At 47.6% G+C, this 15921-nt stretch overlaps 2 protein-coding genes across 2 annotated transcripts in view; one reads left to right on the top strand and one right to left on the bottom strand.

Moving 5' to 3' along the window:
- Positions 1–5596: 5596 nt before the first annotated feature.
- On the bottom strand, positions 5597–8400 carry GPR27 (G protein-coupled receptor 27). Its single transcript, XM_075549888.1, has one exon. The coding sequence runs from the start codon at positions 8088–8090 to the stop codon at positions 6942–6944; it is 1149 nt and encodes a 382-aa protein (XP_075406003.1). The 5' UTR covers positions 8091–8400; the 3' UTR covers positions 5597–6941.
- A 104-nt stretch (positions 8401–8504) lies between these two features.
- Positions 8505–15921, top strand: part of EIF4E3 (eukaryotic translation initiation factor 4E family member 3) — a 104968-nt gene continuing 97551 nt past the window's right edge. Inside the window, exon 1 of the mRNA XM_075549892.1 lies at positions 8505–8659. The gene's annotated coding sequence lies outside the window, so the exon portion shown is untranslated. The remainder of the gene's footprint in view (positions 8660–15921) is intronic.

The raw sequence follows: 15921 nt of genomic DNA on the forward strand, positions 1-15921 counted from the left end.
AACAATGTGCGCTACTCCAATCGCTCATTTTAGCAGCAAATGCGATTTCCACCCCGGAGTGCTATGCACACAGGTATAATCCAGGTAATAGAAATGCATCAGGGAAAGTGTTAACTACGGGATACACTTTGCAAACAGTTTACAAACCTAGAGTAAGCTGGCCGCTTAAAATTTAATTTTAGCTGATTAAATTATTCCTCTAGAAGCCAAATAGTAATAGCTTCAATTTACCTGTCTCCTTAATGTTACTGAGGAATAAGAGCAGTGCATTTAGTCTTGACATTGCAATGTAAAACGACTTGCCTTGTTTTCTCTATGTAATTGGAAGTGACTCTCCCACTTCAGGCTTTCATTCATACAGCTCCAGCTGCTTATTTACCTTAAAGCCCTGCCATGAAGATGCAGGGGGATTGAGTGGCTACCTAAATCTCCGCTCACCTGTCGCCCTTTCATCACCCTTTCCCTTTCAACAGAATGCTCAAATACCTTTCTCTGTCGTGCAAAAGAAGCCCTAGTGGCAAAGTGGTTTACCCTTAGGGCAGTTCACCAAAAGGCCAGCAGTTCTAACCCACCAGCTATTCCTTGGGAGAATGATGAAATTTTCTGCTCCAATAAGGGTTTACACCAAGGTGGAGGACATCCTTCCCTCGGGCTGTGTAAGGCCTGAAACATCATCAAAGCCAGCTAACATCACACACTGCACCAAAGAGAAAGAAGCAGTTCCAGCCAGCATATGAAAACTGCATTGTGACCCTTTAGGCCGAAGTAGAGCTGCCCCTGTGTGTTTTTTTTTAACATTTTATTAGGGACTCATACAACTCTTATCACAATCCATACCTACATCAATTGTGTAAAGCACATCTGTACATTCAGTGTCCTCATCATTTTCAAAGCATTTGCTCTCCACTTAAGCCCTTGGCATCAGGTCCTCTTTTTTTCCCCCTCCCTCCCCGCTCCCACTCCCTCATGAGCCCTTGATACTTTATAAATTATTATTTTGTCATATCTTGCCCTATCCGGCGTCTCCCCTCACCCCCTTATCTGTTGTCCATCCCCTAAGGAGGAGGTCACATGTAGGTAGAACATCCACCTCTATCCTGGGGAGCAACTGGTAGTTTTGAACTGCTGAGCTTGCAGTTAGCAGCCCAATGCATAATCACTAAGCCACAGGACCGCCATATTAGGGATGAGTTAATTAAATATCTGACCACTCATGGCCCTTGAATAGTGCTCTAAATATCCAAATGGCCCTCTGCAGAGGTCTGTCACCCCTGAGAAAGTTTCAGAGGCCTCCAGAACATTCGATTGTGTCTCAGAGAGTCACCATGAGTTGAAATAATTCGATTCGGAGTTTGGTCTGCAGTATGAATGAACCTACTATACCCCCCCCCCCCAAGCTTTGGGAAGGAGAGTGGAGCAGACCTTTCGAGGGTGACCTATCTGACTTCCGGTCCCTTTGGACATGGCTTCCCTCCAGTGTCTCTGTGGTTCTATTCACAGCAAGGTTTTCTGTAAGGAACTCCTCTATTACCCAGCCTTATTGACGTGTGGCGATTTGGATAGAATTTGGACAGGAACCTTTGAAGGCAGGGTAACGTGGGTGTACTTCACTTGGAGAGACATATTTTGAAAGTGGACTTGGGAGCGAGGGGAATCTGGAAGGAGTGAAAAGGGAAAAGTAAGAAGCCAGAAGGAGGGAGAAGCTGGATTGTGGACAATGACCGTTCCAGTCGTCTGGTTTTTCCTGTCCTCCCTCCTTGATTGCTTGGGCCCTTTCCAAACAATCTTCTGTGATGTCTGATTTTCTCACGATCCGGACCTCTTTATCTAGAATCTTCTTTTTGGTATCTACCGTGTTCTGCTTCTCTGGTGTTGGGTGCCTTTGCCAAGCCCCTGTTAGCTTGCGAACTTGTAACAGCAGAACTCAAGCCCACCCTTCTTTCCCTTGTAGCCAGCAAACCCTGGTGGCGTAGTGGTTATGGATTGGACTGCTGCTGATCAGGTCAGCAGTTTGAAACCACCAGTTGCTTTTAAGCAGAAAGATAAGACTTTCTACCACAATAGAAAGTCACAGTATGGAAAACTCACAGGGGCAGTTCTACCCTCTCCTGTCGGCTTGCTATGAGTCATCATTGGCTTGATGGCAATGAGTTTTGTTTTTGTTTTTCCTGAACACAAATAGCTGAAACAATAAAACACAAAACCAAACTCATTGCTCTCAAGCCACTTTCAACTCCTAGCGAGCCTGTAGGTCAAGGTAGAACTGCCCCTTTGGGTCTCTAAGACTGTAAATCTAAAGCTAGGAGAGCCTTCGACTTTATCTTCCTCCCACAGAAGAGGGAGTGGGTTTGAACAGCCAACTTTGAAGTTAGCAGCCCAATGAACAACTCACACTGCCACCAGTAGAAGACATGGCACTGGGATCTAAGGACTAAGTTCCAAGTCTTGAAAATCTTGCAGTGTCTACAATGGGACAATCTCCACCTTTCTGCAGAGGGTCGGAGTTCACACTTCATGTCTGAAAGCTGAACAGGCAGCTGGAGGTACAGGAAGTGAAAACTTCAGGCACCAGAAACAAGGCTCATGGCCGTGGGACTCAGCTTGACCTGCCTGTTTGGAGCACTCAGTGACATGGCATGACTAGAGTATGGCCTGAGGTGATAGAGGACATGGAGCCAGGAGCCAATGGTGTGCACCAGACACAGGATATGGGCGTCATAGAGATAACAAGGCATTATGGAAGCAGGGGAGAGGTGGCTCGCCCCAGAGGGCTTCCAGAAGTCTTGGACCTGAGTCCAGTCGGGTTGCAGCTGTACAGGATGGATAAGCCCATGCCACCCCCGTTGTCAAGTGTTACGGGAATGGCCACTATTCAAGAGGGGTGGGTTAGTGGAGGCTTCCCATACAGAGAAGGTGTGATGGGCTTCCCAGAAGATAGAATGGCAACCAGAGGAGGCAGAGCTGGGAATTCCAGGGGAGGATGAGGGGCCCAGGAGTTGAGGCGCCAGGTCCTAAAAGGTCTTCTACGGCAGGCAGGCAGGCAGGCAATTACTCTGGACCCCACAGGCCTTTGGAGGACGGCAAGAGGTGGGCCCAGACTGGCTCACCAAGTGATTCACCTGCCCCATTAGCTCTCACGGGACAGGGCATTGAGACAAAAGATTTGATATTGTATAATAAAATTTTTTATTTCTAGAAATAGAGGAAGGAAGGACAGCAGAGGAGGGGAAAAATGAAAATAATTGGCCAAACTGTCAAGATTCGATAAGGCAGAACAGCAGCTGCACTGATTATTACAATATCTATCATTATTTTTTTTAACATAGAGTGACTTTTTTTTGGTTTAGTGATAGCATGAAATTAGGTCCTTAATGGTAGCAGCTATCTTCATCCTTTTCAAATTCAGATATTAAGCACATTAAGACAACACATGAAAGAAATAACACAATCAAGAAAGAAAAAACAAACAAACCCCCAGACTGGCAAACACCTCATGGCGTCATTAGTTCTCTTTCACCCTTTTACTTGATCCTCCACTCATTCTCTCTCTCTCTGTAATTTTTTTTGGAGTGGGGGTGGGGGGCAGAATGGGGGAAGAGAAAGGTAAATCAGAACTGTATCTCACAGATGCTAAACAACAGCATCCAATGAACAAAATGAAATAAGTGGCCTCAAAATCCGGCCCCGAGGACGGTGGGACACATCAGGTAGTTAGTACACTTCTGATGCGGGGCAAGTTCGAGACTCATGAAATGATCCCGCAGGTCAATGGTAACATGGATGAAACCAGGGCCAGGGTTTGGGTGAGGTGTTCAGCTTCCACAGGGAAGCCCCTGCTCTCCAGGGAGGACGACTTTGAGAAACTGATAGGGGAGATTTCCGGAGGTGAACTAGAAGCTGAGATTGACCTGGATCCTGGCCAGGATGAAGACGGTCTTCTGCTTGGGCTTTCAGAAATGACTGATCACTCAAGGTGGTAGTGTAAAAAACTTACTAAATATATATGTATATCTCTATCATCATTGATGCTTTATATATACATATGTATGTGCAAAGACACACTTAAATGAATCTGTCAGGTGGAAATGTAAGTAGATATGGTCTTTAGGCAAAGTTATTTGACACAAGATAGCAAAATCATTAAAAATACTCATTTTTGTACATCATAATTCAATATCAAGGCATGCATAATGCATTTTACTTCTTTCACAGAGTGCTGGTTGGGTAGTAGGTAAATCATTGGTTTGCTAACCACAAGGTTGTGTGTTCAAACCAAACATTCAAAGGGAGCGAGATGAAGCTGTCTGCTCCCGTAGGCAGAGTTATAGTCTCATAAACTGAAAAGGGAACTCCACACTGTCCTATGAGCTCACTATAGATGAGAATCAACCGGATGGTAGTGGTTTTGGTTTATTTTAGTTTTTAAAATTGTTTCACAGATAGTAAAAACTACTTTGTTTCATTCTGAGGGGTCAGGAGGGCTGTACTAATAACTTCCTAAATAAGTAATTTTAAATTATTTTTATGGAAATCCCCCCAACTCCTTTGTACCTGTGCCAGCACACGAGCAGCACATTTTGGACAACATTTGCAGATTTGAGAGGAGCCCTGTAGTGAGGAGGCTATGTGTGATCTGAAAGGTCAGCAGTTCAAAACCACCAGCCACTGCCCAGGACAAAGACTGACCCCTGTTGACCTCTGTTTAACCTTGTAGGGCTGGGGAGCAAATCAGGAGAGTCACTTCCAAGGCCTTACTGTCTTGTGTCTGGTGAGTGGCCCAGAATCACAGAGGTGTCGCTGGTCCTAAGATCTGGAGAGCAAAAGGGCACTTACCATTGATATTTTCCAAATATGAGACTTGTCTGCCTAGATTCATAATTGACCTTCACAAGCAAAATGAAATCGATGCCCATTCACCTGTGGTAAATGGATCACACGCCTTAGAATGACTGTTTTACATACCCTTTGGTTATGCTGTGTTAGGCATTGGGTTGCTGACCAGAGGATGGTCAGTTCAAACTCACTAGGTGCTCTGAAGGAAAAAGACAAGGCTTGCTGCTCTCATAAAAGATTTACAGTCTCAGAAACCCTATATAGGGTTACTATGGGTTGGAATTGATTAGATGTCAGTGGGGTTTTTAATTTTGTTTGGCTTTTTTGTTGTTGGACTGGCTATACTGTATCCAGTGAAAAAGAAATTTAACCCACTCACTGCATCTATTTTAAAGTTGTCGTTTTATCAAAGTGATTAGTTTCCATTCATGTTTTATGTTTATAGAAAAGTTTTTAAAGCAGTGTACATGTCTACTGTTTTTTCCCTGGGTTTTTTTTTTTTGGTAGATTCTTAGCTTGCATCTTAAGTGTAGGTTAAAATGTTTGAAAGCCTCCAAATATCTTGTATATACTCACAGTCAGACTACCAAACCTCAAACTTAATAGCATGCACTAAAAGGATAATGAGATATGTGTGTGCATATCTATATATACACACACATACAGACAAGTCTTAGTGCCAGTTACAGCCAGAGGAAAACTTTGAAACAAACAAGCAAACACCACTCCAGAATGAAAATACTGGTATATTTCAATTTGTATAATGCAAAGAGAAATACAGATATAAATTCTCAAAACGGAAGTTACATTAATAAAAATGTAGCATCATAAGCAAAAATGATCATATAGTACTTGCAGAATTTAGTCTTCAATTTAAGAGTATAATGTGTCTAACCAAGAAACATTATTTAAAATCATAGTTGTCATTATTAATTTAAAATAACCTTCAGTAGAACAGCACAGCGTAACCTAGCAAACACTTTAATGAAGGAAACGTTTTGTCCCCTAGAAGGAGGGCATCGTTACGTTTCATTCATCTATACCATGAACACCAGAAGAGCAATTTTCAAAATGGAAACTAGTTTCAGAATACAGAACAACACCGGGCTTCTTCTCCAAGCACAAGCTCTTTCCGTGAAATTCTCATTAATTTGCATTGGAAAAGAAACAACAACGACGAAAAAAATACCAAAAGCCATTTGGATTGAGTCCTCTGCTTCCAAGAGCCCTCCAGGCTGCGCGCCACGATCCGGACATACAAAAGCATGCAGTACTGTATTTTCTCCACACCATGACTAACCCAAACACTTGTTACTTGTAGTTTGAAAAGTTACAATTTTACAGAAATGTTTCCATTCAAGATTCTTATAATACAGAGCATAGTCGTCAAAGCAGTTGTCGCTGACATGTGTTTTCCAGTCATAAAAAGTAATGTAGGAAACAAGTCACTTTACTGCTTTAAAAAAAATTACTGCCGTGCTACCGCCTTAGAGTTCTGCTCAAGTTCATTGTCAACATGAAGTCCTTGACACTTCCTAAGAACCGGTGCTGCGCAACTGATCTCAGTTGCAGAGACACTGAGGAAACGTAAGACTTTTGCTTCGTTTTGCCCTTTCTCCTGCTTCCGCCAGAAGACCCCCGAGAATCGAACTTGTGAAGTCCCCAAGGTTCCTATGCTTCACTGCAAAATGTAATGCCACTTGAGGCTGTCAAAAATAGCTTCTGTAGAAAACTGGCCACGGTCTTTCAGGAAACGTTGCCTGAAGAAAATTAGTGTAGCCTTTGTATAGAGATAGATATTTATTTAAAAAAAAATTAACACATGGGAAAAAAGACATCATCAGTACAAGGACAAAAGGACGGGCTGCAGGGTCTGTATTTCAGGAAGAAAACACACTGAAGTAAGGAGAACCACCCGAGCTGGGGGAGGGGGGCAGGACGGCAGAGATCCCCTCCCCTCCCCCACCCAGGCGAGTCTCATGTAATCGGAGTGTGTATCCCCTTGGACAGCTACTTTGAAGGCAGCTTAGAAAACTAAAAAGGGGCCAGAAAGGACAGACGTGGCTTCACTGTCCAAGCCATAGGGAAAGGCTGGGCCGGGGAATCGCTTATAAACCAATGCCTTTCAGGTCGCAGGGGAGGGTGGCCTGGGTGGCCTGGGGGCTCTGGCAGCAGGGGAACTGGGCCCTGAAGCAGTCCCTTAGCTCCCTGTTGAAGAGGAAGCACACGACCGGGTTGATGCCGGCCTGCGCGAAGGTCAGCCACACGGAGGCTGTTAGGTAGGCCTGGGGGACCGCGCCGGGCCGCACCAAGACCCGCAGGTAACTGGCCACGACGTAGGGCCCCCAGAGGAGCAGGAAGAGCAGCGTGACGGCGTAGAACATCTTGCACAGCCTCTTCTCGGTCTTGAACTCCTCGAGCACGAGGAGGCGGCGGGCGCCGCGGCCCGGTCCCGCGGGCCGGATGCCCACGAGCGCCGGCGGCGTGGGCCCGCGGCCAAAGCCCGCCGTCCAGTTGGCGGCCGCCTGGCCGGTGGCGCCCGGGCCGTGGAAGGTCCAGTCGTGGCTGACGGCGGGCACCAGGCGCGCGGGCCGCATCTTGCGGCGGTCGTGGATGAAGAAGAGCAGGCGGAGGTAGACGAGGTGCGTGGCGCCCACCACCACGGCCAGCAGCAGCAGGAAGCCCAGGGCCCCGGGGGCGCCGTCGGGCCGCTGCTCCAGGGCGCACGGCGCGTCCTCGTCGTCGCCGCCGCCGCCGCCGTCCAGCACGGGCGGGAAGGCCGCGGCCAGCGCCAGCGCCCAAGCGGCGCACACCAGCATGGCGGCGCACGGCCAGCCGGCCAGGCGCTCGGCGTAGAAGCGGTGGTGCGCGATGGCCAGGTAGCGGGTGACGCCCACGCCGAGCAGCAGGAAGGCGGCGTGGAAGCAGAAGAGCGCGGCCAGGAAGGCGAGCAGCTTACAGCCCAGGGCGCCCGGCGGCGCCCCCGCGGCCGCCGCCGCCCGCCGCGCCGCCAGCATGACGGCCGGGAGGCAGGCGAGCGCGCGCAAGCCGTCGGCCAGGCACAGGTCGAGCAGCAGGTAGTACGGGGCGCGGTGCAAGCTGCGCTCCCGCACGATGAGCAGCGCGAACAGCACGTTGCCCGCCAGGCTCACGCACAGCAGCAGGCTGAGCGTGGCCAGCTTGAGGCCCAGGGCGGCCGCCTCGCCGCCGCCGCCGCCGCCGCCGCCGCCGCCGCCCGGCTCGCTGGCGTTCGCCATCGCGGCCTCCCCAGGCCGTGCGCTCCGCCCGGGGCCGCCCTCGGCCTCGCCGCGCCCGGAGGCCGCCCGACCCCGCTTCCGCCACCTTGCGCGCCCCGGGAAAGCTCCTAGGCCCCGGGGCTCAGCCCGTGCCCGGACAGCCCCTCCTCGGCTCCCCGACACGCCGCCGCCGCCGCCATCTCAGGAATGGTGCGCTCCGGAGGCGACGGCCACTCCCTGCGCCCAGGGCGCCGCGGGCTTCAGTGCGGACAGGGCCTTGCCGCCGCCCGCAGCCCCCCGCATTCTCCTCCTCCTCCGCTGCCGCCGCCGCCGCCGCTGCCGCGCCTCTTGGCTCTGCCCCCCGCCCGGCCCGCCGCTGCCGCCGCCGCCGCCGCCGCCGCCGCGGAGCCCCCTCCCCTCCGCCGGAGCGCGCAGCGTGGCCGCCGCCGCCAGCCCCGCCGAGGCATCTCGCGCCGCCCGGGCCCGGCTGCACTGGTGGCGCCGCCGCAGCTTCTGCGTGGACCGAGAGGCGACAGGGAGGGAGGCAGGGCCCAGGACGCAAGGTGGTGACACGTCGCGTTTGGCCCCAGGTAAAAGGGGGTCTGGCGGCGGTGTCCCGGCGCCCGCTCTGGGGGGCGGGGAGGAGGGGGGTGCTGTCATACACTCGGGAGGAGGTTACCTGGGATGGCCGGATCCGTTAGCTGTAAGGTGGGGAGGGCGGGGTGGAGGCATACCTTTGGAGATCTTTCTGCCCGCAGGCTAATCATAATAATTAGCAATAGTAGTTACAATCGTTAAAAAAACAAACCCGCTAACACTTACCTTATGTGGGTGGCACTCCTTTGGGGAGCTTGACAGGCCTAATCTCCTTCCATGTTCTCCGTAACTGCAAAGTTAGCTTCTTAACCCCACTTTGTACCTGTGGAAACAGGCTTGGAGGTCAAGGGAGTAGAGATCTGGAATATGAATCCCTGCTGGGGCTCGACGCTCAGTGACTGCAGCGTGACCTGCCCTCGGACTCACCAGTGGTCCCCGTGAAGATGTGATCAGGGGACAGACAGAATTCCAGCCTTTTCTCCTAAAGTGATTTGGAAGGTGGACCTCATGCCACCCTCCAATCTTCAGACACATCAAATTCTCCTCGCGGGGCTTGGCACTTGCTCTCTCTTCCCTCTGCTTGGAAAGCTGGGGCGCCAGGGCTGGCACCCGCTCCTTAAGCAGGCTCCTCAGTCTAAGGCCATCTTTCCCCCTCTGTCTACTGGATTCCAACCCTCCCTTTATTTCTTTCTTCCCACTTCCAATGTGTTATCCCATTGTATTTTCTTTTTAAATCCCCACTTCCACCTAGACTCTAACATCTAGACTCTAAGCTCTATGTAGGGGGCCATAAACACGTTCTGCGCCTTTCTTCCTTTTTTCTTCCTTGTGGTTCCACTCTGTGCCTAGTCTAGTAAAGCCAGAGTTAAGCAATTGTGTTGTTTCTCAGGTACACTTTTTCTTTTTTTTTTGTAGTCGGTGCAGAAAATGATTTATTGTGTACCTACTACATGTGCAGCAGACACATTAGTGGGTGTTTCCAGGACAACACAAGATCATGAAGGGCACTGATTGGCAGGCGATGAAGTCTGAACTTCATTCTCTAAGCAGTAAGGGGCCCTTGATGGTTCTTGAGAAGGAGCGTGCCAAGATTGGGGTTGTACTTCAGGAAGATGATGCGGCAGCAGAGTGTGACGAGGGATGGCAGAGCAGAGGCTGGAAGTCTAGTCCAGGGCCTTAAACTTTAATGTGTGTGTAAAATCATTGGGCAGTCTATTGAAACGCAGATTCCGATCCAGTAAGCCTAGGCTGAGCCCAGGTCTTCTGCGTTTCGGGCACACTCTTGGGTGATACTGATGCTGCAGGCCTGCAGCCCACAATTTAAGTCACATGGGCTTGAGGACAGTTCATTAATCTAAGTGACAGGTAATGCGAACCTACCTGACTTAGGACTCCTAAGTGGCCAAGCCCAGTGGCTGATCAGGCAGATAGCCAAATCTTTATTGACAGAAAAGAGAAATAGACTTTGGCCACTTTGGTAGGTATTTATCAGAAAAGACTTGCAATTTGACAATAGTAACAAAAAAGTGAGCACGAGTTTATTTTTCCCCTTAAAACAAGAAAAAGCCTGTAAGTCAGTGTTTTCTGGCATTTGTTTACAAGGTCAGAGTCTCTTGGGCCTTCCCTTGTGATCATAAGAGGCTGCTGAGACTCCAGCAGTTGCTTCTGCAATCCAGGCAGAAAGGAGCAGAAGCAAAGGGGGAAACATGGTCCTGCCATAGAAGTGTGCCGCCTCTGAAAGGCTTTCTAGAAGCCCTACAGTACCACAGACATCTACTTACCATCGGTCACCCCTCTCTGCAAAGGAGGCTGGGAAGTGTTTGTGTGTTTCCGTCAGATTCATAGCCATGGGGACTGAAGTCTTGCTCTGAAGCGAGCCTTGGCATTTGGGTGACTTCAGCCAGAAGAGGAGATACCTTCTTCTAGTCCATACAAAAGCATTGATTCTGGCTCACCTGTGATAATGTTCATGACAGCTTCCATACTCGACGAGTAGTATTTCTTCTAATTGTTCTAGCCAGATGTAATAGGGACCGTTACAGTTCTGTCTCTGCACATCAGGCCCTGAGAGGTTAAGTCATTGGTTCAAGCTTTCAAGGAGCCCTGCTGGCACAGTGGGTTAGCAATCCAGCTGCTAATTGAAAGTTTGGTGGTTTGAACCCAGCAGCCACTCTATCAGCTCCCAGAAAGATAACAGCCAGGAAGCCCTGTGGGACAGTCCAGCTCTCACCTGGGGCTGCTGTGAGTAGGGACAGACTCACCAACACCCAACAACATATGCCTGAGCTGAGGTCCCAGGCAGACAGTCTGCCTGTAGAACCTGCACTTGTAGCCATCACACATACTACCCCTTCCTCTTTATGCAAAGGACGTGGCTGCATTGCATCTGCTGACACAAAACAGAGACTGTCAACACAAGATACCGATGGTCAGGTTCTCAGGATGATAGCCCCACTTAGATAGGTCAGAATCTTTTAAAACAATCCAACAGAATATTGTACAGACTCATTCGTGCGTGAGTGAAAAGTGGAACTGGACTCTTCCCACTTGTCGGGATTCCCTTTTCCACTTGGTGTAAAGATTTCTGTGACATTTGTTTTAGTCTGACATTGGGCAAGTCCTCTTGGACTCTCAGTGTTCTCCTTTACAAAAGAAGACCTTGGGTCTCAGCTTTTCAATTTCACTTTGTAAATGAGTAAATAGATGCTCAATGGTTATGCAATCCCAAATAGGTAAAGATTTAGAATTAAAAACTTTTAAAATTAAAATATATATAGAGAAGGAGCACAACAGATGAGGCACGAATCCCTTTGGGATTTGAGATTTTGTTTAGTCATTTGCCTTGAACCCAATAGCAGAAGCAGCAGCAGAAATTCTATAAATCATTGCTCCCTCAGAATTTATATGTCTGCTGCTGTCGTGCTCACCATTTGTTCAGTGAATTAATGCTTAAGGAAAATCCATCAGCATTTCATTGGCCAGTGTCAACTTATTTTACTTTGTTTCTAGGAAGCTCCAGGCAAGAATTTAAACTACTTTCTTAGGTACCCAGTTGTATTCCTTCTCAAAGCAAAATACCTCTGAGATTTTTTTTTACCTGAAATAAACATTTCCAATTTGCTTATAACCAAAGTCAGACCTTTTGTGCATAGAAAAGTAGAGATTTCCTAAGTCTAGTTGTTTCACATCTTGAAATTGGCAATGTCAATGATAGTGGAAATCCTGACTGTTCAGAGGCTCTGGTTGGCATGACTTGGCAGGTACTCTCAAGGCCATGGGTGCCTTGATCATGGGACCAGCTTGACTACCATATCCTATCCAGGCTCAGTTGTCTGCCAACATGTACCCAGTCGGCCCATGGATATACTGAATTCCAGGTTACAGTGCTTCAGTCTTCACTCAATGAATGTTGACTTCTCAGCGGACAGCACTCGGGCGGCCCTCTCTGGAGGGCAGAGCCTCAAGATGAAGCAGGGCTTTGGAGTTAGGTACTTGGGGCTTCATATCCAGGTTCCAACAATTGCTAGCTGTGCATACTTTGGCAAGTCCCTGGTCTTCTTTGAACTTCAAAAGCTTATAATAAGGACAATCCATTTATATGTGACCCATGTACATAGAGTATAGCACAAGGTTTGATTAAAAGGTGACACATAATAAATGATGTTGCTGTTAGTTGCCTTTGACTTGAGCCCTAACTCTTGTTAACCGATGCTAAATGGAATGGAATGCTGCCCAGGCCTGTGCCATTTGCATGACCAGTTGGGGATCAGACTATTTGTGGTTCGTAGCATTTTAGTGGCTAATTTTTGGAAGTAGATCACTAGCCTAACTTCTAGCCTGTCTTAGTCCACAAACTCTGCTGAAATCTGTTCGGCATCATTGCAACACACAAGCCTCCATTGGCTGGGAATGCCTCAGGTGCATTGAGTGGAAGTTGGACTCCAAATTCACCTGCTTCGATGGCAGGAATTTTACCACCGAGTTACTGATACCTGAACGTAACCAACAATAGTGTTTTAGCTATTTGGGTGTGTTACCAGACTCTAAATACCTTAGTTGATCATGGCTTGGTTGACTTTTAAAATACTGCACCTCACCTTAGCCTATCAGAATACCTTGTACACAGTGAATTCCTGATACTTCTGTGCAAGATATGACTATGGATCCAAAATCTCAGGGGACTTCTTTTCGGCCTCATTTTAGACTCAAAGGTTGTGGTTTTGCCTTGCTGGTGGGGAAGAAGGGAAGTAACCTCAGAACTTGCCAGGGTTCATCAGGACCCATTAGTTTGGGAGGACGTGCCATAATTCTAGGCTAATGCCACCCCCCAGTGCATGGCCATTCAAAAGATGGTGGGGTGTTGGGGGAGGGCAGTAGCCTATCTCCTCCATGTGGATGAGCAATCCAGGTGGATTGTCATATGGTCCCTATCTTTATCCACCATTGCGGATTGGGGGCAGGAGCTTCCTCCTCCAGACTCAGGCCTGTGAATTCGACTGAGGTGCTGTATGATATTAGATGCACCCACAGCCACTCATCTCAGCACTACATCTGGGACCCCGGATGCAGTACCCCTCTGCCCCACTCCCGCCACAGCACCTTCTCCTCCTTGCTACCTTGGCTATTCTGGCAGAGGTGGGACCCCAGTTCTTTTTTGTTCTTCTGTACAGTATACTTGGTTGATTCCCTCTGGGAGTCTGTGGTCACAGAATTTAGTGAGCTGGAAAAATACAAAGTCAGGAAGTCAGGCACCTTGCCATGACACCTCGTACACAAAGAAGCCCACAGTTTGATATAGGAATGAATTGGGAGGTAAAGGGAAAAATCCAGGAAGAAAAATTGTGAATACATTTCTCAAAGTTTTCTTGTAGCTGTTTATGTTTGTTGAATACATGGCTGAATAGTCTTGTATGTGTATGTAAGGTATATTGTACACTCACTCAAAATCTGGTTTAGTAAAAATTCTTTATAAAAGGTGATTTTGTCCACATGTAAAAAATTGAAGTTGAATGCCTGTCTCATACAATATATATAAAAATAAACTCCAAAAAGGCCACAGCTCTAAATGTAAGAATGAAACAAGATCTCTTAGAGCAGTGGTTCTCAACCTTCTTAATGCCGCAGCCCTTTAATACAGTTCCTCATGTTGTGCTGACCCAACCATAAAATTATTTTTGTTGCTACTTCATAACTGTCATTTTGCTACTGTTATGAATCGTAATACAAATAAGTAGCTGATATGCAGAATGTATTTTCATTGTTACAAATTGAACCTAATTGAAGCATAGTGATTAATCATAAAAGCAATATGTCATTATATACTGTGAAATATTTTCTAATTACAAATAAATGAAATTTTGTCTTGAAATGTGGTGTAGCATGGGTAAAGTCTTCACGCTGGGTACTTGTAGGTGGGCGTATCTGCATGTGGGCGACCCGCCTGGAGACGGATAGAGGAGCGATGTCGTGGTTCCTAAGACCATCAGAAATATGTGTTTTCCGATGGTCTTAGGCGACACAGGCTGAGAACCACTGTCTTAGAGGAAACGAGAGGAGTAAATCCTTGTGATCTTAGATTGGGTAGTGCCTTCTTATATGTGACACTCAAAGCTCATCTGACGAGAGGGGAACAATGATATCCTGGACTTCGTCACAAGTCTGTGTTTCAAAGAACATCATCAAGAAAGACAGCTACCTACAAAATAGGAGAAAATATATGCCGATCACCTATCTGCTAGGGACTTGTGACCACAACATATCAAACAGGCTGATACCAATAAAAAGACAATCCAACCTTTAAAAATGGGCAAATAATTTTTCACAAAAAAAAGTACAAATGGCCAGTAAGCACCTAAAGAGAGAGCAAACATCAATACTTACTGGGGGAAAATGTCAGTCAAAGCCACAACGAGGCAACTTCAACCCCGCTAGGATGGTTACAACAAAAGCTAGATGGTGGCACTTGCTGGTGAGGATGGGAAGAGACAGGGAACCTCCCACATTGCTGCTGGAGAGGCACGATGGTGAGAAGTCTTCGGGAAGTAGTTTGGCAGTTCCTCAAAAAGGACTTCCGGAGAACCCAGCTCTCCGCCCTTGGATACAGATGAGAGAGAAACGGAGAGCTCTGTTGACACCATCCTTGTACATGAAAATTGATAGCCGTGTTGTGAGTAGCCCACAAGAGGCAACAATCCAAATATGCCTCTGACGCTGAATGGCTACACATCTAAGGTGTGTGTGAGGGGACTGTTTATGGGGGAAAGTCCATGACTTCTAAAATTCCATATCCCACAAATTTTTTAAAGCCCCCTCATAGGTAGTATATATTAAAAGGTGGTACCCCCAAAAAAGATTTTTCCCAAAACTATCTATTTGAGTGTTATTTTAAAACAACTTTATCACCTTCAAAGTACTCTCCATTACACGTAATACATTTGTCAAATCTGAGATTCCATTCTTGGAAACAGTTTCAAGCTCATCTGTTTGGATGGCTGAGAGCACCTCCCTTTTTAATTTTTTTCACCTCTTCTGCATTGTCAAATCACTGTCCTTTCATGTCCCTCAGGAACAAAAAGAAGTTGCACGGAGCAAGGTCAGGTGAGGAAGGTGCCTGGGACAAGAGAGGCATGCTGGTTTTGAGATGGCTGCACGAGCAGGTGCATTGTCATGGTGGCAAAACCAGTCCCCTGGCGGCCACACGTCAGGCTTTCTTTATCGCACACTGTTCCACAATGTTTTCAGAGCCTCCAAATAGAAGATTTGATTAACAGTCTGACCTGGGGGAACGAACTTCAAATGTGCTGCAAGCCAACATTTCATCCATTTGGGAAGTTGGTGGAGGTCTAGAATGAGGTTTATCATCAACCGATATTTCACCTTTTATGAAATTAGAAAACCACTCGTACACTAGAGTTCTTCCCACAGTGCTATCCTCGGGAGCTGTGTTCAACAGCTCAACAGTTGCTGAGGCAGTTCTCCTGACCAGGAAACAAAATTTTGCAGCCGCATGCTGTTGTCTAACTCAGCCATCACAAAAAATGAAGTTAGAGTGAAACTGCTTTTATGAAAAATTCACTGTGACCAGAGAGAACCTTCCCAAGTTCCTAGATGCTCGCCTAGCAGGGAAAATGTGTGGTATAGAAACTCTGCCCAGGAGAGAGTTTTCTGTTTGGGGCAGGGTACCCCCTCCTATATATAATGGACCATGATAGGCCCATAAAAGGAATGGAGTTGTAATTCACTCTACAACTTGCTT

This window comes from Tenrec ecaudatus, chromosome 5, assembly GCF_050624435.1.
Source record: "Tenrec ecaudatus isolate mTenEca1 chromosome 5, mTenEca1.hap1, whole genome shotgun sequence".
NCBI lineage: Eukaryota > Metazoa > Chordata > Mammalia > Afrosoricida > Tenrecidae > Tenrec > Tenrec ecaudatus.

Bases quoted from the DNA above. Each gene is read 5' to 3' on its own strand.
- GPR27 (XM_075549888.1), bottom strand. From the start codon at position 8,090: ATGGCGAACGCCAGCGAGCCGGGCGGCGGCGGCGGCGGCGGCGGCGGC.